This window comes from Notechis scutatus, chromosome Z (assembly GCF_049901735.1).
Source record: "Notechis scutatus isolate UNSWTSFEM ecotype Mainland chromosome Z, rNotScu1.2, whole genome shotgun sequence".
NCBI classification, from domain to species: domain Eukaryota; kingdom Metazoa; phylum Chordata; class Lepidosauria; order Squamata; family Elapidae; genus Notechis; species Notechis scutatus.
Window position 1 is genome coordinate 72,156,811 of NC_142025.1, and position 22,124 is coordinate 72,178,934.

The following is a 22,124-nucleotide window of genomic DNA, read 5'->3' on the forward strand; positions in this document are numbered from 1 at the left end:
CATGGCATAGTTTAAATTTATTTAAGCAATTACAATTTCTGAACTGTTAAAATCCAAGCAGTTGCCAAAATCCAGAAAAATCACCCATCCAGGAAACAATTATAATAGCATTAGCATAGCAATAGCATCTAGGTTTGTATATCACCCCACAGTGCTTTACAGCACTCTCTGGATAGTTTACAATGTCAGTATTATTTGAACATTCCCTCTAAAAATCTGGATCCTCATTTTACCAATCTCAGAAGGGTGGAAGGTGCCTGTCCCAGCAGTGGGATCCTACCTGTTCCACTACCGGTTCAGTGATCACGTGTGCGTGCACGCGCACCTAACACATGTGCACCTAACACATGTGCGCAGCTTTCCTCACATCAGCTGAGGCCTGCAGCGCCAACCAGCTGAGAGGATAAAGAAGGGAAAAGGGCAGGGGCAGGTGGGGAGGGCCGATCCTGCGCTTTTCTCTTCTTTCTCCTCTCAGCTGATTGTCTGAGGCTTTTTTTCCCCTCCTCTCAGCTGATCTTCGGAGGCTTTTTTTTTTTTTTTACAACTGGTCTGTCCTCTTAAAACTCAGTCAGTTCCCAGTACAATCACAATAAGACTACTGACCAATCATCCTTGCATCATAGCTTCATTCTGTGAGCCACATGTAGAAACATAATTATGAGTTCATAAATGCTTAACTTTAAAAATATTGCTTTTGGAGCAGTGCTATAAAGGCAGGGTTTTTAGTGATGGATTCAAGGCTGACTCAGCCTTCCATCCTCCTGAGGTTGGTAAAAATGAGGACATATAAAATGAGGGGCAAAATGCTGACTGTAAACTATTCAGAGAGTACTGTAAAGTACTATGGAATAGTCTATAACTCTATGTGCTCTTGCAATTGCTATTGCTTTTTAGTCTCTACTTCCCTGCCATAGTTAGGTAATTAATCAGTTAAACTAATGAACTTGGTATTTACCAGAAAGTAAAACTAAGCATGGGTTAGCAAACCTAATGCAAATAGCTGCTTTGTGAAACTAGAGAAAAGGTAAAGAGGAAATGCTATTTCTTTCATGTTCTGAGATTTCATAGTAATTTTTATTCATACATTTCAGGTTCAAAACCCATCTTGCTTTGCATCAATACCTGGGTTAATACATAGCAATAGCACTGACAAAGGTGGGATTCAAAAATCCCAGCAACTGGTTCGCTGCCCGGTTGCTGGGTGGGTGTGGCCATGGTCAGTGTTGCCTACTGGAACTTCCTGTTTCTGGTGGGCCTCCAGAGCCTGAGGAAGGCTGTTTTCACCCTCCCAAGAGTCCGGAGACCTCCCGTGGGCCTCTGGGAGGGTGAAAACATCCTCCCCCAGGCTCTGGAGGCCCACAGGAAGCCGGAAACAGGCCAGTTTCATGACTTCTGATTTTTCTGGGAGAACAGTTTTTTGCCCTCTCAAGGGTCCAGAGGCATCCCCATGGCCTCTGGAAGGTTGAAAACAACCTCTCCTGGGCTCTGGAGGCCCTCCGAAGCTGGAAACAGGCATGTTTCCAGACTTCCGGAAGGCCCATTTTGCCCCCTCCCAGAGCCTCTGCACAGACCCTGCACTTACCTCCATCGAAAATGGGCCATGTGGAGACTCATGGGAGGGGAAGGGCAGAGTGGGCAGGGCCAGCCAGTTGGTTGTAATACTGGTTCGGCGAACCAGATGTAACTTTAACATCTGGTTCACCTGAATCAGTCCAAACTGATAGAACCCCACCCCTGCACTTATGCTTTTGAGTACTTTCTGGGTGGTTTACAATGTCAGCATATTGCCCTCAACAAACTGGCTCCTCATTTTACTGAACCTAAAAAAATGGAACCTTGAGCTCCATCAGGATCAAAGTTCAGGCTATGGGTAGTTTGCCAGCAATATTGCACTTTGACTATGTACCATGAAGGCTCGTTAGGGTAAAGCTGGTATCCTACTGTATATGACATCTGTAAACATTTTGAACTAACTGGTTTTGGAATTCATGCAAGAAACTTATATTGCTTTTCAAAGTCTCAGTCATCCTCATTTTTTAAAAAATCTAGTCTTAACAAAAAATTTAATTGCATGTATTGTAGACCAGGGGTCACCAACCTTTTGGACCTCAGGGACCACCAAACTCATAATTTTAAATCCCAGGGACCACTAACTGGTTCTGTGGGTGTGGCTTAATTTGTGGGTGTGGCTTAGTCGTCTTGTGACTGGCCTGTATGTAAATATTATAAATATTTATATAAATATTGAATTTTTTATTTAAAAAAAGAACAACTTTTACCCAAAATAAGGCAAAACAGGATTGAGTTGCTCACAGAAGCACAGATTCATTCAGAGATCTATCTATCTGTCATCGGCTAGCTCAGTCTGTCACATAAAATTTGCTTGCAAGCAAACTCACAAAAGTAACTCACAATACACAATAAAAAATTCAATATATTGAATTTTTTATATAAAAAAGAGCAATTTTTACCCAAAAGCAGGCAAAGCAGGCAGGCAGATATAGCTGCTCACAGAATCATTCAGTGATCTATCTATCTGCCATTGGCTAGCTCAGTCTGTCACATAAAATTTGCTTACCGTGAGTCTGCACTGAATAATAGAACCTTCAGTCATAAGGGAGGTTTGGCTGTGCTTAAAAGCAGAGCCGAAGATCTAAAGACTAGCTAGAAAGCAAGAAATCCAACAATTTCCTGCTTCCTAGCTAATCTAAATCTCCCAGCACAGCAGAACAGCTGATGGTTGGAAAAATAGCAATTTAGCAGGCAAGTTTGCCAGGTAAGGAGCGAGTAGATGGGGAGAGTTCCCGCGGGCCATGTAGGCGGCACAGCCTTGAGTTTCTGTGGAGCCTGGATTAATTGCTCTGGGGGGGTGCTCTGGGGATGTGCTCTGCGGCCCACCAATTTTTTTCACAGCCCACCAGTGGGCCACGGCCTACTGGTTGGCAACTGCTGTTGTAGACCACATATTCATCATCATCAACATTTTAGCCATCGTCTATCCACTGCAGGATGAAGGCCTCTTCTGCATGTTTCCAACCAGTACACTTTTGAACTTTCCTTTGCCAGTTGGGTCCACAATATTTGCTGATGTCATCTCTCCATTTTGATTTAGGTCTCTTTTGTGGACGTTTTTCAAGTGGAACCCATTCTATGACCTGCCATCAGTTCTTCTTGCTAAGTGACCAGCCATTCCCATTTCAATTCTTTTATTTTTTTGATGGCAACATATATTGTTGATTATTCTCTAATCCATGTGCAGGTTTCTAACTAATATATGAAAAAGCAATAGCAACAATTTGGGAGCTAGAATACAAATCCACATTTATACCATTTACACTTATATATAGCTAATTCCTCACAGGATAAGTACTTTCCCAGTTTTACCAGCATGTCTGTAGATTCATATAAGAAACCTCTGTCATAACATTAGCAAAATGATATGAAAATGCTGGCAGACCTAGATTCTGCACATGTGCATGCATGCACTAAAAGCCAGCAGAGGCCTTGAAGGAAGAATGTTTGCACAGCTCAACTGTATAGATAAATGCATATACTAATATGATAAACCGTGTGATCTAATTAATTTTAAGAATATAAACTGATTTTCAGAAATATATGCCATTCATACATGAACCATATACACTTACCACATTCACTTTCATTTCCATTTTTGCTTATTTTTATTTTCTGTTTTGGTGTTACAAAAAGTTTCTTCCAATCCAATGTATTGCCATAGCAAAGGTGGCTGTTTTTCAAAATGGCTACATCTCCATCACTTATTTCTTTGAGAGACCGTAGTCCCAAAGATTTGATATTCAGGTTGATTACTGCAAGAGCATATTGACCTCTAAGGTAGAAAGATTAAGAAAACATATCAAACAATTTATTCATTAGGTTTAGAATGATACCTAACTCTGTAAGTGGGCACTGTACAAGTCTAATGACAATATTTGGTCTGTTTCAACAGAGCTTTGTAAGTTAAAACAGACAGGAAGCAGCAGGTGAAGCTAGGCAGAATCACATCTGATACCTGTACAATTAGCACAGCCCCTCCCCAAGGCTGTGTGCTTTCTCCACTTCTCTTCTCCCTCTATACCAAAGACTGCATCTCGAACGATCCATCAGTTAAAAAACTGAAATTTGCAGATGATTAGTCTCATCTGAGACAAATCTGCATATAGATAAGAGGTTGTACAACTTGCCTCGTGGTGTAACCAGAACAATCTGGAACTGAACATACTCAAAACCATAAAAATGGTGGTAGACTTTAGGAGAAACTCTCCCATACTACCACCTCTTTACAATACTAGACAACACAGTATCAACAGTAGAGACCTTCAAATTTCTAGGTTCTATCATATCACAAGACCTAAAATGGACACCTAACATCAAAAATGTCATCAAAAGAAAAAGCACAACAAAGAATGTTCTTTCTGTGCCAACTCAGAGAGCTCAAACTGCCCATGGAGCTGCTGATACAATTCTACAGAGGAATTATTGAGTCTGTCATCTGCACCTCTATAACTGTCTGATTTGGTTCTGCAACCCAACAAGACAGACACAGACTTCAGAGAATAGTTAGGACTGCAGAAAAAACAATTACTACCGACCTGCCTTCCATTGAGGACCTGTATACTGCATGAGTCAAAAAGAGGGCTGTGAAAATATTTACAAACCCCTCACATCCCGGACATAAACTGTTTCAACTCCTATCCTCACAACAATGCTATAGAGCACTGCACACCAGAACCACTAGACACAAGAACAATTTTTTCCCGAACGCCATCACTCTGCTACACAAATAATTCCCTCAACACTGTCCAACTATTTATAAAGTCTGCACTACTATTACTAATAACCTTCTCATCACTCCTTATCACCCATTCCCACCCACTTATGACTGTATGGCTGTAATGTTGTTGCTTGTATCCTAACAATTTATATTGACTGTTTCCTAGTATGATTTGATTGCTTATTGTACCTATGACTATTATTAAGTGTTGTATCTTATGTATCTTTTCTTTTATGTACACTGAAAGCATTTGCACCAAGACAAATTCTTTGTTTGTCCAATCACACTTGGCCAATAAAGAATTCTATTCTATTCTATTCTATTCTATTCTATTCTATTCTATTCTATTCTATTCTATTCTATTCTAAAAGTAATAGTAAAAGCCGAGGTGAGAATTGGCAAAGAACTTGGATCTCCTGGTACTTTTAGACTTCTAAGCCATTCCTTCTTGTTTCCCAGTCTGTAATGACAATCCAGAAATCAATCTTACATTATATACTTTCAAATCTGATCAGAAAGCAGTTTATTTCACTGGTGTTCTCCAACTTTCACATAAAACTCCAGATAGAGCAAAAATAGCTAGTCACATAGTAAAAATTTCTGGAATCCAGTCTACTATGAGTTAGGAGAAACAACCCAAATTTTTCAATTTACCTATTTATTTAAAATGTACTTAAGTGGAAATATTTCTGAAGGTATTTTCACTCAGTAAAACAACAGAATTAGCATACAGAACCCAATATAGATTATTTTGTTTGGAAATTGCTTTAACATTCTATTCCCAGAATGATCATAATGTGTATCAACTCCTCCCACACCTTGCAATTAATTTAAGCAATTTCAAATGCAGGTTTGAGCCCCGAAAAAAGGAAGAACGTTTTAAAAGTTTGTGTGTGTACCATATTGTAGGTAACATTTTTCTCACTATCTCCTTTTAAGAATAAACAACTTAAAATGGGAATAGGAGAAAAATGAAATGGGATCCTTGAGTCCTGTGGATTATTGAATCTGAGAGACACTTTTCTAAACAGTAACTTTGATAAATCAGAAGAATGAATGAATTAAACATTTGAAACCATCTTAGAAAAAAGAAGAAATAGTGGCAGTAGTGCTGATGCATTCTACTTTACTTTCAGTTCAACTGCAAACTAGCAACTGATTTATGGCAGAATAATGATCTGGTCTTTTAAAAAAATCACAACTCTACATGAGTACAAGTTTCTTGGCATGCTGTTGTACTTACAATTGTTTTGTTCTACCTCGTATTACTTCCAGATTTTCAAAGCTACTCAAATCAGTGACATTTTCAGGCCAAACCTGGATCAATAGAAACCCTAAAACAAACAAACAACATTTACAAAGTATTTCTGACAAAGAAGAATGTCTTTTCTCTTCAATTTTTATGTGAATATCAAAATGAATCATGACATTTCAGGAAGCTTCAGCACAGAGTTATTTTAAACCTTACTTTGTAAACAGTTTACATGCAGGCAACCAAGTCAGTTAAATAGTGTGAAGACTGGGCTGTGGACTTAGCTGACCGAGCCACTACAGAAAAGCCAGTTCTCCTTAGCAACTCACCATGGAAATTTGATCATTTTGTAGAATACACTGATCCTTATTTTTTTTTTTTTACTAGATAAGACCTTTTCAGAAATGTATAAAATGGATGATTATAAGAGCCTAATATTTTGGAAAGAATCTTAAATGGACAAAGGACAAATGTTTCCTTTATTTCTTCAATTTTCCTAAGCTATCAAGAAACATGTATATTTCTTGTCCATCAGTCTATGAGGAACAAGTTAAAAGACTATTGCCCCAAAAAACTTGGCTATAGAAGTATACTGGCCAGACCCTGAAATGGATGAAATGAAATGAAATGAAATGGATGAAATGAAATGGATGAAACTATAAACAGATGTTTCAAATGCACATTTTAAATGAAAAAAACACCGAAATACAGAAATGTTAATGTATCTCAGTACAGTATTAACTAAATGATTTGCACAGTTGAGTAGAATGGTTAAATTTAGAAAGTCTCACCATGAACATACATGAATATTTGACTAATGAAATTGTACTATTCCAGAGAGCTAGTCTTTAGAACTTCGGCTCTGCTTTTAAGCACAGCTGAACCTCCCTTAGGATTGAATGTTCTATTCAGTGCAGACTCACGACAAGCAAATTTTATGTGACAGACTGAGCTAGCCAATGGCAGACAGATAGATCTCTGAATGAATCTGTGATTCTGTGATCAACTCAATCCTGCTTTGCCTGATTTTGGGTAAAAATTGATCTTTTTTAAAATAAAAAATTCAATATTTATATAAATATTTATAATATTTGCATACAAGCCATTGCCAGCCAGTCACATGACCACCAAGCCACACCCACAAAATAAGCCACACCCACAGAACCGGTTAGCGGTCCCTGGGATTTAAAATTATGAGTTTGGTGGTCCCTGAGGTCCAAAAGGTTGGTGACCCCTGATCCATAGTACAGATTATTTGTGTCTTCTCCATATGATTCTGTCTGACTAGTGTGATCAGCTATAGTGGGTCCTGTTAATTAACACCTGTTGATTAAGCAGTGTCTTCGTAGGACTGAGGAAGTGTGCCTTCTCAGAGATGACTTTTTGCCTGTGGAATGATTTACTATACTGCACCTGAAAATTCATGCTTCTCCCATCCTTTTACCTTTCCAAAAATGGTTAAACGTCTGACCTAAAACTAGGATGGGGATTGTACTCCTTGGGGTTTTTTGTTCTGTTTTCATGGTCATGCTGTGTCCTTTTAATTTTTTTAAATTACATTTTAAACTACTTAAGATGTGCAGTAGTTGGGCAGCCTTAAATAAATGAATAGAAATAACTGAGCATTTAAAGGACCATCTACAATATTCATATAAATAAATGTAAAACATCTTACTAACCTGTGATTTCTTTAACAGTTTTAAAAATATCCAATTTTCCTATACCCAAAGGGGGTGTTTTTGTATATTCATCACTATAAAAGAATAATTGAATACTTGATTAATGATATAACAGATTTTTAGTACATTTTATGTTCCACATTTGACCAATCAGCAACTTACCCAAAAAAGGATGCATGCAGAAATGTGAGATCACCATTGATTGTGGTACAGTTCTTGAAATAATCTATATTGGATTCATTTACTGCAAGAACACCTTTCAGTTCACCTATTCCAATTCCACTGCACACTGAGAAAAAGGAAACATACAATGTTAGAAATACTTTCAAGGTATTTCATGTTGGATTAAGGATTAGAATCATGCCTAAATACAAAGCAGCATCAAGACACAAAATTAATTGGATTTAAACCAAGAAAAAACAGGAATAAACAGCATTAGTAAGAAAATAATTTTATCACAGGATATCTTCCTTATTATGTTTTAATTCGTCAATCAAATCTTTACAACTAATAAATCCCCATAAAGTGTGTGTGTGTGTGTGTGTGTGTGTGTGTGTGTATGTATGTATGTATGTATGTATGTATGTATGTATGTATGTATGTATGTATGTATGTATGGTATTCAGCTCTGTTTGGGTATTTTCCCACGTCATTATAGTTGTGCTTTTAAAGTTGTAGCGATGTTTCGGCAGAATCTCATCTGCCATCATCAGGCTTGTGTATTGTGTTCGTCTGTGAGTCAGACTTTCACAGCCGTTTCTGTTTTAAATTTGGTGCTAGCCTACTGCTGTGTTAGAATGGTTTTTTTCTTCATCCTGATTGGTTGGGACTCTTGGTCTGTGTTTATTGGTCTTGGAGTTTGCTGTGTTCTGCTTGATTGGTGTTTATAATATCTTGTGTCTGTTTTGTAGCATTTTTTGTCTTGATTGGCTGGCAACATTGTGTTTCCTGTATTGGAGGCTTTTAGTGCATCTTGGCTTCGAGTAAACAGACAGCTATCATTTATTAGGAAGCTAGGTTTCATCTGGGTGCCTGGTTGGGGTGTGTTTGAGCTGGAGGTATCAGTGGGGGTCTGTTTGTGCCCAGGTGTTTGCTTGGCTTGTGGTATGGAGATTTTTTTGTTTGTGAGTCAGGCTTCCAGATAATTGACAGTCTGGAGTCATCTCTTCTATTCATGCTTTCAGGTCTTTTTCAAATCTCTATGGCTTCTCTGATAATTCTGTAGCTGGGGTTTTCTATAGTGACTAGGGTTTTTGTGCCATTGAAGTTGATGCTATGTCCTGTGGCTTTCAAGATTGGATATGTTATGGACAAATGTGGAAATTGAGCATAATATAAAAGAAATAGAAATTGAAACTAACACATGGGCCGACCATAATCCTATTAAAATAATTTGAAAAGAACAGAAGATGGATGCTAAATAAGGAGATCCTAAAAAAAAAAAAAGAATGTGTCAAGATGATGGAAAAAGAATTGGAGTTCTTTCTGAAAGAAAATAAAAAACATCAATTCCAAACCTATGGGACATGACTAAAGCATACATCAGGGGCTTAGCAATTTCATATAATACATGTAGATACAAGGAAATAAAAGGAGAATAATCTAAACTACTAGATACCCTTAAGGAGAAAGAAAAAAACATTAGAAAAAACACCACATAATAAGACAGCAAATACGGAAAGGATAATGATTAGACACAGATTGAATATGTTAGCACAAGATGAATGGTTACAGGACATGAAAATGATAAAACAGAATTATTTTGAACACACGAACAAGCCAGGAAGGTGGCTAGCCTATAGACTTAAGAAAGAAAAGGAAAAAAGATCAATTTTTCTTATTTTAATTGTAGTCTAGCACTTGGTATTTTTCATACATATGGGATCTGCTCATTGTGAATTGTGGTCAGAGGACACATTTATTAAGTCTTTTACAATGAAATATTTCATCCTGCTTTTTTCTTAAAAGATAGTGTAATGATATCATTTCAAAATAGCCAAATTAGAATAATTCAAACATCAGCACAACCTAAATTGCTGCAATGAAATGAATACAGGAAGAATCAGAGCAATCAGAGTAAAAATTAAAGACATAATATGAGAACAAGATGGCAATTCATATGTTGAATAATAAGGATAGTATGCTAACTGGTACATTAAACTTAAAAGATGTAAGTCAGAATACCAAGTATCAATAAATGGTTGAAGTTATAGGAGCACAAATTACAATGAAATATTAGAAATACAGAGAGTCCTCATTGACAGTAATTTAGATCAGCAACTTCAGCACAAAGCAATTGATCATAAGGCATGATTGAGGGATGTGACCATGTGGGATTTGGCTAATGACAGCAGTGGAGACTGCTGGAATTACTATTGCAACTCAGTGCAATAACATGACATCATGATTGAGAACAGCAATTCCAGCAGTCCCAGCTGCTGCTGTTAAGCAAATTCCACATGGTCACATCCCTTAGTCATGTGATCATCATTTCCACCTGTATCTTTCCTGAATTTGTTGGAAACTAGCAATGAAGGTCACAAATGGTAGCCACCTGTAGGACACTGCAATGTTATTACTGCCAAGCATCTGAGTTGCAATCATGTGACCCCCGGAGATATTGTGACAGACACAACTACTCTTCATTAAGCACTATCATAAGTTTGAATAGTCACTTAATGACTAATTGTTCAACAAGGACTACCTTAGGAACAATTTAATTGTGAAATCAGTTGTGGGAAGGCTCTCCTTTCCTATCTTCAAATGGGCAGTTAATAGTCATCTCTCAGGAATCCCTGACATTAGATTCTCTGTTGCAACACTTTGTCAGCTTTGGAAGCCATATTGACACCAGACGCTTCCCCACTGCCACATTCTTGAGCCTGGGAAAAGGGGAGGGGGAATTTCTTGAAGTGTTTGTGGTTAGACATAATAGCATTCTTTTTCTAAGTCAAGGTCATGTTATTCTATACCTGGGTGAGGGGACGTCTTAAGTTGGGGCAGATGGTGATTGGGGCATGTGATGCAATGGTGGGTGCAGGGGGTGGATTTTTAGTTTTTACTTATTGCAAAGAACCCTGGAACTTTCAGATTCAGGATTCCCCTGATGTGACAGTTTACTATTCAGGATTCAGGATTCCCCCGATGTGATAGTTTACTATTCAAATAAAACAGAACTTTAGAGAGAATGTCTGTCTCGGAGTTATTTGTTGGAGAGAAGGTTTTCTGGAACGCTGACACATTTGCCATCTGGAACACCATTTTTCTGAGATCTATTGAGCTGCCATCCATGCAGGGGTGGGATTCTACCAGTTCGGACCGATTCAGGCGAACCCCTTGCTCCAAAGATCAGCTGATAGTGAACCAGTTTGCTGCAATGAGCATGTGGGCCAGTGGTGGGATTCAAATTTTTTTACTACTAGTTCTGTGGGCGTGGCTTGGTGGGCATGGCCATGTGATTGGATGGGTGTGGCTTTTTTTGCTTTTTTGCCGCCCCCACCCATTTTGGGGAGCTTCTTAGCCTCAGCGGAACCTCTGGGGGGGGGTGTTTGCTCCCCTAAAGCTCTGTTGAGGCTCAGAAAGGAAAAAAACAGAGCATGGTAGGGGCGCGCAGCACTCCTCCAAGCTCCATTTTGGGAGCTTCCTAGCCTCAAAGGAGCCTCTGGGGGGGGCGCGTTTTTGCTCCCCTAAGGCTCCTCTGGGGTTCTGGAAGGCAAAAAATGGAGGGGGGGCTGAGCTCCTCCCTCAATTTTTTGCCTTCCTGGGCCTGCAAGGGGAATCCCGGCACAGCTGATCTATGCACAGCTGATTGTCAGGAGGGAAAAAAAACAAATACCTTAGGCGAATGTCAGGCGGTGGGTAAGCGAGCATTGAGTGGGAGGGTGACTGGATCGGGGGTGTGGCCAGCCAGAACTTACTACCAGTTTGGCGACCCACGCCAAATTCTTGCTACCAGTTTGCCTGATCCGGTGCGAACTGGTTGAATACCACCACTGATGTGGGCCTGCCACCATCCTCTGCTCTTTCCTGTGCTTTATTTCCTTTGTTTAGTGCACAGCTGATTCACACGGCAGAGCGGTTTACCGTGCCTCAGCTGCTTTATTCACAGGGATTGCTGTAGAAGGTAAGTATTAGAGCTTTTCTAAATGTAGAGCATGCAATCACCGAACCGGCTGTTATACCGGTGGAATCCCACCCCTCCATCCATCGTGTTTAAAAGTGCTTGAAAACCTAGCTGTTCCGTAACCTTGAATAATGAATCTTATATATTGTATTACTTTAAAATGGCTGTTTCTTTTATCAGATTTTTTAAAATTTATTTTTTATTGTATTCTGTCCAAATTAAGCATGAGTTGGATGGCCTTACAAAAAGAAAACATAATAAACTGATATTGTACTGGCCAGAGAGATGGGTTTAACTGCCAAATAGATCATCCAAATCAATGATTCCATGATATGGACTTAACATCAATTTGCATGTTAATATGTAGTATAATCAATAGCTATTTTGATTAAAGAAAAGAATATAAGTACTTTTGTTTCTACATGGAGATTGCTTCTAAACTTTGTGCTTGAAGTGGAAAAGAATGAAATTTTAATTTTGGATTTTACTGATAGATCCTTATAGAAATGACTAGTTTGTATTATTATGAAAAAACAAAAAGTTGTTTTTCCTAATCCTTCCTCACTCTGTTTCCCCCTCTTCCTCCCCACTTTCCTAATTACTTTCATATTTTGTATCTTATTTTATCTTATAATTCAATAAAAATGTTAGATCAATAAAATAAAATAAAAAACAGCTGCAGTTAACATTATAAATCTAGTGAAATGATTAAAGCTTCTTTATCTGGCATCATATTAATATGTAGAGTGCCTACTGTTAGTGATAATCCTTTGAGTTGATGCATAATTTCATTCTCTATCCATCATACCTTTGCTACAAGGACCATCACATTTTTTACACTTTCGAATGCCATTCTGCTCCACTTCTGTAGAGTCTGCATTACATGATCGGACACATGAGCCATGATCTGTTACTACATAGTTATCTAGAAAAAATTAAGAAGACAGAAGGAAAACAACAGACAGACATAAGAGAAAAAAAGGAGACTTGTCACAGAATTTGTGGTATTTCCTTGATTGATATAGTTTTCATTTCTGACCAAAACACATATCCTACCAAAAAAAAATATACAAACATACTCTCCAAATCAACTATACTAATTAATATAAATGTATGCAATTTAAGCATATTGAAAAAAGTGGCAGATCAAATTTAAATTTCAGAATGGACCAATGTACAAAAGAACATTGCTATGAGTATATTTCATAGGAGTAGCTTCTCCATAGCAGACATTTGAAACATTTCAGTGAATTGAATGTGTACGTTAAAAGTTCATTAGAGTCTTCACACCAGGTCATTTGTGAAAAACAAAACAAAACCCTCTTTTCTCTAGAACAGGGATATCAAACTCAATGTAGCTAGAACTGGCCCATGGAGTCCATGGAGACAGTGAAGGACCAGCCACTGGTGCCTCAGCACTGGCCCAGGTTGGCCAGGTGCTGATCTATAACTTGATGGCAGCCATATGGCCACAATGTGGTCAGCCATATGTCTGGGGGGCCACCTTAAAGCCAGTGAGGTGCCACCCCCATTCTTCCTCCTGGGGGCACGCAGAGAAGCTGGCCAGTGCATATGGGGCTGGCACCCCTTGCAGGCTGACTGCATTCTCAGTGCTTCCCTTTCACTGAGGACGCCAGCCTCCACGTGCTCGCCACCTCCTATGCATTTGTTCAGGGGTGGGGCACAGGTGATGGAGGAGTGTCTCACTTGCTCCAGGGTGGCCATGCTGGTTGGATCTAAGGCTAACCATATTCTGGCCTAGATGGCCACACCAAGTTGTAGATCAGCATTGCACCCACACCAGTGCCTCCATGCCCTGCTTGCTGGCTTGGCCTCACAGCCCGCTTTCACCTAGACCGCTCCGCCCCTATGTGGGAAAGCCAATGCTGGTGGCAGCACGGCTACTGGCAGCGCTGCCAATCTCTCATCCTCCCCTCATCCCTTCCTGAGCATGGTGGAAAGAAGGAGATGGGAATGAGATGGAATGGGACCTTTGGGACCATAGTGCTTCTATCTGCCAGCATACAATGGGTGATAGGTCATTGCAGGGGCTGTGGGAGGAATGCAGGAGCTGAACGGCAATGACATGCGGTTTCTGGCATTGCTAGAGAAGGGGAGCAGAATTTCCCTTTCAGCATCAGCCATAGAGTCAATCCAGGAGGCAATAGAGAGAAGGGTGGACAAAAAGGGAAGCTACTGCTCTGTAGGTTTTTTTTTTTAAGCTGGAGGGGCTCCGGGCAGAGGTTTTCCATTTTGACTCCTTGCCCCTGTTGTTGCCTCTATGCCTGATGGGCCTCTGCATGGCTCTCAGCTCACCTTTCCAAGTGTTTGGGGTTTTTTGTGTGTGTGTATGTGTGTGTGCATGGGATCTCCCCCCCCCCCCATCCTGTGACATTGGGGAAGGAAAGAACTGGAGAGATAAGAGAAGCTGAGATGGCAGCTTCTTGTAGCCTTCTATGGGGCTGGGGGCAGGAGCTGGGGGGGCAGGGCACAATGCGATTGGTGGAGGTTGGGGAATGTGCAGTCCACAGGAATGTGAGCACACCATTGAATGATAATAGTTTAGTTTACTTTATTGCCATGGCACCTTGTACAGCAAAATTAAATGCCATCTTCAGCGTACATTATAAGTATAAAAATAAAAAACAAATACACATCCTTCTCATTCTATACATTTGAATTGAAAATCCCTGATATTGCATTAATATTGCACTATACAGTAGAATTCAATATAATTACTACTCTGGGATAGAAGCTGTTTTTCAGCCTATTTGTCTTTGTTTTTTACTATTTTATTATTATTTTTATTATAGGCAGCAGAAGCTATAAAGCTTTTGCAAAGAGGAGACAGGGCAATCAATGACCCTCTGGGCAATGATGTTAATCCTCTGGAGCACTGTCCTATCTGCCATTGTGCAATTGGCAAACCATACACAAGTGCAGTAAGTTAAAATACTCTCTATAGCAGGGGTCCCCAACCGCCGGGCCGCGGACCGGTACCGGGCCGCGGAACAAGCCTTACCGGGCCGCTGGTTGCTGGGCGCCGCCATCTTTTTTTGGTAAAAAAAGCAATTTTTCGTCAAAAAAGATGGCGGCGCCAGCGCTTCCGGTGAGCTTTTCCGGGTAGAAAGACATCACCGGAAGTGATTTTTCGTAAAAAAAAATGGCGGCGCCCAGCTGACGCCGGAACCGGGCCGCGGCGCCCAGCTGACGCCGGAACCGGGCCGCGGCGTCGAAAAGGTTGGGGATCCCTGCTCTATAGTGCAGTGGTCACCAGCAGTTCAGTTGATGTTTCCTGAGAAGTCTCAGATCGTATAATCTCTGCTGGGCCCTTTTGACCAGTGCAGCAATGTGAGCACCCCAGGTCAGATTCTCTTTTATAATAACACCCAGAAACTTAACACTGGCCATTTGCTCCACTCGGTCTTCATTGATAAGCAAGGGCTGGATGTCTGATCTATTCTAATAGGCGAGAAAGAGAAACCAGCATTTCAAAAACAAAACAAAAAAAACACCCAGCATTCTTTAATTTGTAGCCTGCCATTGAGGATTCAGGGCTGCAAAGGGTGAGACACACGTCGCGCACGTGTGCACATGCGCGCGCGCACACACACACGTGCATGGGTCTGGGAGAGGTGAGCTGAAAGCCACACAAAGACCCATCAGGTGCAGGGGCAACAACAGGGAGGAGGGGTCAAAATGGGAAGCCTATGCCCATCACTGCCTGTCTGTTGCCAGTTCTGATTGGATCCTCTCTGACAACTTCAAAAAAAAAAAAAAAAGCAGGGGAGGAAGGAGGGGGAGGAAGGAGAGAAGAAGGAACAAGAAGAGGAAAGGAAAGAGGAAAGACAAAGAAAAAAGAAGGAAAGAGGGGAAGAGAGCAAGGAAGGAAAAAGAAGGAAAAAAGGGAAGGAAGGAAGGAAGGAAGGAAAATAAAGATGGAAGGAAAAAGAAAAAGGGAAAAGGAAAGAAAGGAAGATGGGAGAGAAAGAGATTATAATGAGAGACAGGGAAGGTCTGAGGGAAATCTTGCCTTAGCATTGGCCACCAGCAGCCCTGCTGTCCTTTCGCCATCCCCTTGTCCCCTCCTCCTGACTACTCCTGGTGGTCTCCCATCTTATCGCTAAGGATGCTTTGGTTACAAAAGCTGGGTCCCCTTGCATGGAGAAGGAAGCATACACATTTTGCCCTCTCGTATACACCATGAGCAAGCTGGCCAAGGAGAGCAAGCACAACAGCAGCAGCCTCAAGAAGAAGGTAAGCGCAGCTGGGTGCTCCCTTGGGGAAGCAAGCTGGATTGGGCTGTGGGGTCCCAGTGCCCTGGGAGCTCAAGAGCCAGGCTGGGCACTTGCCTTCCATTGCCCAGGGCTCCGAGCAGCCTGCAACACCATCCGGGGGTCTTCCATGTGGCCTGAGAGGGACGGTGAGACTCCTGTGGTGGACAAGACTTTGGCACTCACTCTGGTCTCATCTTCTTTTGCTGAAGACACAATGGATCACCCAAGTCCCACCTGGACCACCATAGGCACCCCTCTGACATGAGTGATGTTGAGCTGTCCACACCCACCCCAGCCACACCCACCCAATCCTCCACAGTCACAATCCTGATGTGGATTTCATGAAATTGAGTTTGACCCCTGCTCTAGAATGAAACTTCAGAAATCTGAACCAGTTTTTTTTTGAAAACACATTAAATGTGGTTTCTTGGAAGGAGGTCAGTTTAGGAGCAAACAGAAAAAATGCAAGGGCTCAAAATTCACTAAATGTTCTTATTAGTAATACTAATTAGTAATTAGTGTTAGTAACAATACATCACGAGCAATTTCATGATCTGGTCTGACTGAGACAAAGTTCAGGATAATCACCTATTCATAAATTAAGATAGATTGAATAAGGTAAATTTGGAACCTGAACATTCTAGATGGATGTAATGTTGAAATCAGTTTTGCAATTTTTCAAAAGTGTTCTAATTCTAGAGGTAACTGAGAATCTAGAATAGAGTAACAGAGTTGGAAGTAATTTTGGAGGTCTTCTAGTCCAACCTCCTGCCTAGGCAGGAAACCCTACACCACTTCAGACAAATGGTTATCCAACATCTTTTTAAAAACTTCCAGTGTTGGAGCATTCACAACTTCTGAAGGCAAGTTGTTCCACTGATTAATTGTTCTAACTGTTAGGAAATTTCTCCTTAGTTCTAAGTTGCTTCTCTCCTTCATTAGTTTCTACCCATTTCTTCTTGTCCTGCCCTCAGGTGCTTTGGAGAATAGCTTGACTCCCTCTTCTTTGTGGCAGCCCCTGAGATATTGGATCTACTTTTTCATCACATTGAAATCTCTGTCAATACTCACATTTTCTAACTGAAAAACAGCATATAGAAAGATTCCAATACTTAAAATTAAATTGTTGTGGAAGCTATAAAAATTACATCTGTCAAAGACCAACCAGAATATTCACACACATTTCTTACCTATGAACTTCTTGCTTAATTTATGAGATTTCCCCCAAATTCTTTTCTCCACTGAATGAAATCTCAAGAGTAAATTCTTATAGATGTATACGTTTATAAATAAATTCCTTCAAAACACATTCCAGTATTTCATTTATTTTTCACAAGTTTAGCACTGCATGCCTATACTTCTGATTCTTCATTTTACAATGGATAGATGAGCATATAAGAATAACTTCTTGAGGTACAAATTTGGAGTTAATATGAAGCATCCCAAATGAAAGGTAGAAAGAAACTTAACTAGCTTTGTTAAATAGTATTTAACATAAATAATAATATTTATTTAACTTACGTGGACAGTTTGTTACACAAGTTGCTCCAAAACTGTACTTTCCTTCTGGGTTATCTTCCAACTGATAAGTATAGGGATTGTATATTTGTAAAGATGGACAAGACTCCTTGCAAGTTGCATCATCCCAAAACTTGCGACATGCCTATAAAAAGATAATTCAAATAATATACAAAAAGAGCCATCTTTTGTTTTAACAATGATGGGAAATGACAGCAGTGGATTTTAAACAATTAGGTAAGATTAAAATTCAGAGAATTCAATATTCCATCCATCCAAGCATTAGTGTAAACAGACATTAAGTAATCAATAAAACATTACCTGTTAACAACAAGAATTATTGTAGGCAAAGTTTATATATAATACTACTTTCAGAGAAATAAATTTATTGCAAATAAAAGCTATCAGTGTTCCAGAAATTTAAGTAAAAGAGGAATAATCAACTGATTATGAATATCCTTGTAGAATTGGCAATATAGAAGAACATGGGTGTGTTTCTGTAGCATTTATTTTACAAAAGCAATAATGGGATTCATATGGGATTTTCCTATATTTCTCCTCCAGGACAGATGTGGGGAGGCCAAATAAAAAAATGTAAATATAATATGGGACTAACTAATAATAGCTAGGATAATTATAACTAAAAGAAATGGTAGCCAGTTACACTGTTTAAATACAACCTTACTGAATTTCTTGGAATACTTTAAGAATGAGATTAAAGCACAAAATTTAATTTTTATTTCATTATTTTTGTTATATTACTTTTTATTGCTTTGTTCTCTATTTATTGTAGTTAATATTTGAAAAAGAAATCTAAGTACACTAATCTGATTTTTATTTCCTTTTTTATATTGCTAAAATGCTATGCAAGTTTCTATAGCTTCCTTACCAAGCAGTCACTTTCTTTAGGACCTGTACATCCTGCTGCGCACTGAGTATGACAGCAGTCACTTGGCAATCTTCCCTTGCATCGACCTGAGCACTGTGCTGCACAGTCAATCTTAGTTACTGAAAGTTAAAAATACCACAAGTTAAACTACATCATATTTTACAAATTTAAAAAATGTAATACCTTGAACTCCTTTCAGAAAACACAAATATTATTTGATTGAGTCACAGTTTAGTTATAGGTAGTCCTCAACTTGCAACAGTTCATTTAGTGATCATTTGATGTTACAATGGCATTGAAAAAAATGATTTATGAGCATTTTTCAAATTTATGACCATTTAAGAATCCCCATGGTCATATGATCAAAACTTAAAATGCTTGGCAACTAACTCATATTTATGATGGTTGTAGTGTCTCAGGGTCATAACCTTGGCCACCTTTTGCCCAGTACTCTTCAATTTCTTCATAAACTATTTACATGATGAAATAGAAGGGGAACTCATCAAATTGTAGAGGACACCAAGCTGGAGGGAATAGCCAACTCTACAGAAGATAGACTCAGGATCCAGATTAGAGATTAGAACATTGGACCCTATCAAATAAAGTGAAATTCAATATAGACAAAAGCCAGGTTTTATACTTGGGCAACAAAAACCTAATGTACAGATACAGATTAAATTAAACGTTGTTCAATAGCAGTAACTTCAAAAAGAATCTTGGGAGTCTGAATAGACAATCACTTAAATATGAACCAGCAGTGTGCTGCAGCCACCAAAACTGCCAATACATTTCTAGCTGTATTATAAGAGATAGAATCAAGATCACATTAAGTGTTAATAAGGCCTTGGTAAAACCACATTTATAATGCTGCATCCAGTTTTGGTCACTACAATATAAAAAAGTTTTGAGACCCTGGAAAGAGTGCAAAGAAGAGCAACAAAGATGCTTCGGAGGCTGCAGGCTAAAATTTATGAAGAACAGTTGCAGGAATTAGCTATGTCTAGTTTAGTGAAAAGAAGGACTAAGGGTGATATGATAGCAGTGTTCCAATATCCAAGGGGCTGCCACAAAGAAGAGAGGATCAACTTATTTTCCAAAGGATAGAAGGCAAGCAATGGTTGGAAAGGAGAAGCAACCTAGTACTAAGGAGAAATTTTCTGGCAGCGACAATAATCAACCAGTGAAACAGCTTGCCTTCAGGATTTGTGGGTGCTCCAGTACTGGAGGGTTTTAAGAAGAGACAGGAAAAGCCATTTGTGTGAAGCAATGTAGGATCTTCTGTTTGAGCAGGAGGTTAGATTAGGAGACTTCTGTCTAACTATGTTTTTGACAAACAAAGTCAATGGGGAAGCCAGATTTATTTAACAACTATTTTACTAAACAACTGCAGTGATTCACTTAACACTGTGATGTTGTAAAATGGGGCAAAATTCACTTAACTGTCTAATTTAACAACATACATTTTGGACTCAACTGAGATCATAAGTTGAGAACTGTTTCTTTCTAAGGACTAGGAACCTTAAACCAATCTTAAACCATTTTTCAGTTTGCAAAATGAGGCATAATCAGCTGATTATTATAAGTGAACAGGACAGAAGATATAAAAAGTCTACTTAATTTACTTACACATTAAGTCCCTATCCTATCCTATCCCATCCCATCCCATCCTATCCTATTTCAACAGAAGGGGAAAAAATAAATGTATGTTCTTACATATTTGGCAATTCTCTTCACCAGCATCCCAGCAATGCCCTCTTGTGCAATTCGGGTGACAAGGAGAACCTAAGTGGGGGGGAATACAGAATGTCTCTTAATATTATAAATGTATTCATGCATGTTTTTATGGAAAGCTCCAATTTTATTGCAATTTTTTTAGCAAGTCAATAACTGTTGTCAGTTTTGAAATCACATTCTTGGCATTATGAATCCCAAACCCACTATTTTACCAATTGCCAAATCTTTCATACTTAGCTTTCATGTGTGTTATCACTTGCATCCAAATAATCAGTGATGTCAGATTTACTAATAGTTGAAAACTGGGCCCTTTAAATAAAATCATTTACTTACCAACACTATTTAACATTATTTATATATGCTCTGCAATAAAGTTGAATATTAATTCCTAAGGGTAGGAATCAGTATCAGCAAAATAAACGAAACCTTATGTCAAGGAAAAAAATACATTTTGGGAGGATTTTTCCTTCCAAATTTAAGATATAATTACATTTCTTTATAAAGAAATCAAATCATTTTAGTGTTATGCTGCTGGGAATTCTGGGAGTGGTAATCTCAATACAATTTTGGATAGCTAGCAATTGTATTTCATGAATTATTCCATAAAAATAACTTTAACTTTCTGATTCACTATTTCTACAGAACAGCAAACAATGAAGATATGCAAAGTTGCTAATGAGCAAAAATGAGAACTGTGGTTTTATTTTTTATTATTTAGTGTATGAAGAGAACATGGCAGAAGAGAAATAAACATACTGTATATGCACAGTCTACGTAATTATATATAAAACTCCTATGGGGTTAGGGTAGTGGCCTCATAACTAGATGTCCAATTCAGTTATGCAGGTGATTATCTCTAGCATTTCTTCATGCAGATCTTCTAACGAACCAGAGAATACGTCTCATGGACAATCTTGCACAATTTGCTTAATAGTTTGCATATCAACACCACAATCCAATAAGAGAATCTTTCCATCCCTACTGATACAGAGCAAAGGAACTTCTTCCAGTATCATACCCAATCCTGTTCAATTTCATCCAAATAGAACGAAGCAGGTCAAAACCAGGTGGTTTGGTAGAAGAATCACTATTGTCAATAAAGGAAAATATATATAGCTCAGGGTTGAAATGTGGGGTACTCTCCAGGCATTCAAGAATGGGATGCAATATGCCACAAATGATACACATTGTCTAGTGAACATCAACCATTTGGAAGTGGGTGCTCTTAAGCCATATGTGGCATAATATTCAGCTGTGGAATAAACCAAAGCCAAGGTTGCTGTCCAGAGAGTGCTAGCATCAGCACCCTAGGATGTTTTAGCCAGAACTGTGGTACAAATACCACATACAAATGATAGTATAAAAGTCTATTGTGAGAATCATGAAAAGCCTTAGTCTTCTATGCTTTGCCATTTCTTAAATCACAAAAGATAATTTAAGAAGAAGTAGCATAGCTCAAACAATGAGAGGTGAGAAATTCCAGTAGCAATAGTAAAAATTTTAACGGCACAAAAAGGAATTGTGAAGGTTTCAATATTTAACACAAAGAATTGGAATAGTTGTTGTTTTTTAAATGATAATACATGGGAAAAATATTGTTTTGCAAACATTTAGTACAGAGAAGAAAATAAATAATAGACTATATACAGTATGTTTTAAAATACCTAACATTTTAGGTCATGATATGAAGTTCATGTCAATTTTTGACCTGTATCTCTATCCCAACAAAAAGAAGAAAAAAAGTAGAATTTGATAATTTGTCAAAATGTACAGTTCTGATTTGAAAAAAAGATTGGTGAAATAGAAACAATGCATGAATAAATCATACACGTGTTTAATTCTCCCATTCTGTGTTTAATA

At 38.8% G+C, this 22,124-nt stretch overlaps 1 protein-coding gene across 2 annotated transcripts in view; it reads right to left on the bottom strand.

Annotated features, from left to right (window-relative positions):
* Positions 1-22,124, bottom strand: part of EGFR (epidermal growth factor receptor) — a 179,934-nt gene that overhangs the window by 45,565 nt on the left and 112,245 nt on the right. For both annotated transcript variants that reach the window (XM_026682816.2, XM_026682814.2), the window contains exons 5-12: positions 20,244-20,312; positions 18,531-18,649; positions 17,645-17,786; positions 12,655-12,771; positions 7,886-8,012; positions 7,724-7,797; positions 6,036-6,126; positions 3,648-3,847 (exon numbers count right to left, since the gene is read on the bottom strand). In XM_026682816.2, the coding sequence (XP_026538601.1) occupies positions 3,648-3,847; positions 6,036-6,126; positions 7,724-7,797; positions 7,886-8,012; positions 12,655-12,771; positions 17,645-17,786; positions 18,531-18,649; positions 20,244-20,312 (939 nt within the window). The remainder of the gene's footprint in view (positions 1-3,647; positions 3,848-6,035; positions 6,127-7,723; positions 7,798-7,885; positions 8,013-12,654; positions 12,772-17,644; positions 17,787-18,530; positions 18,650-20,243; positions 20,313-22,124) is intronic.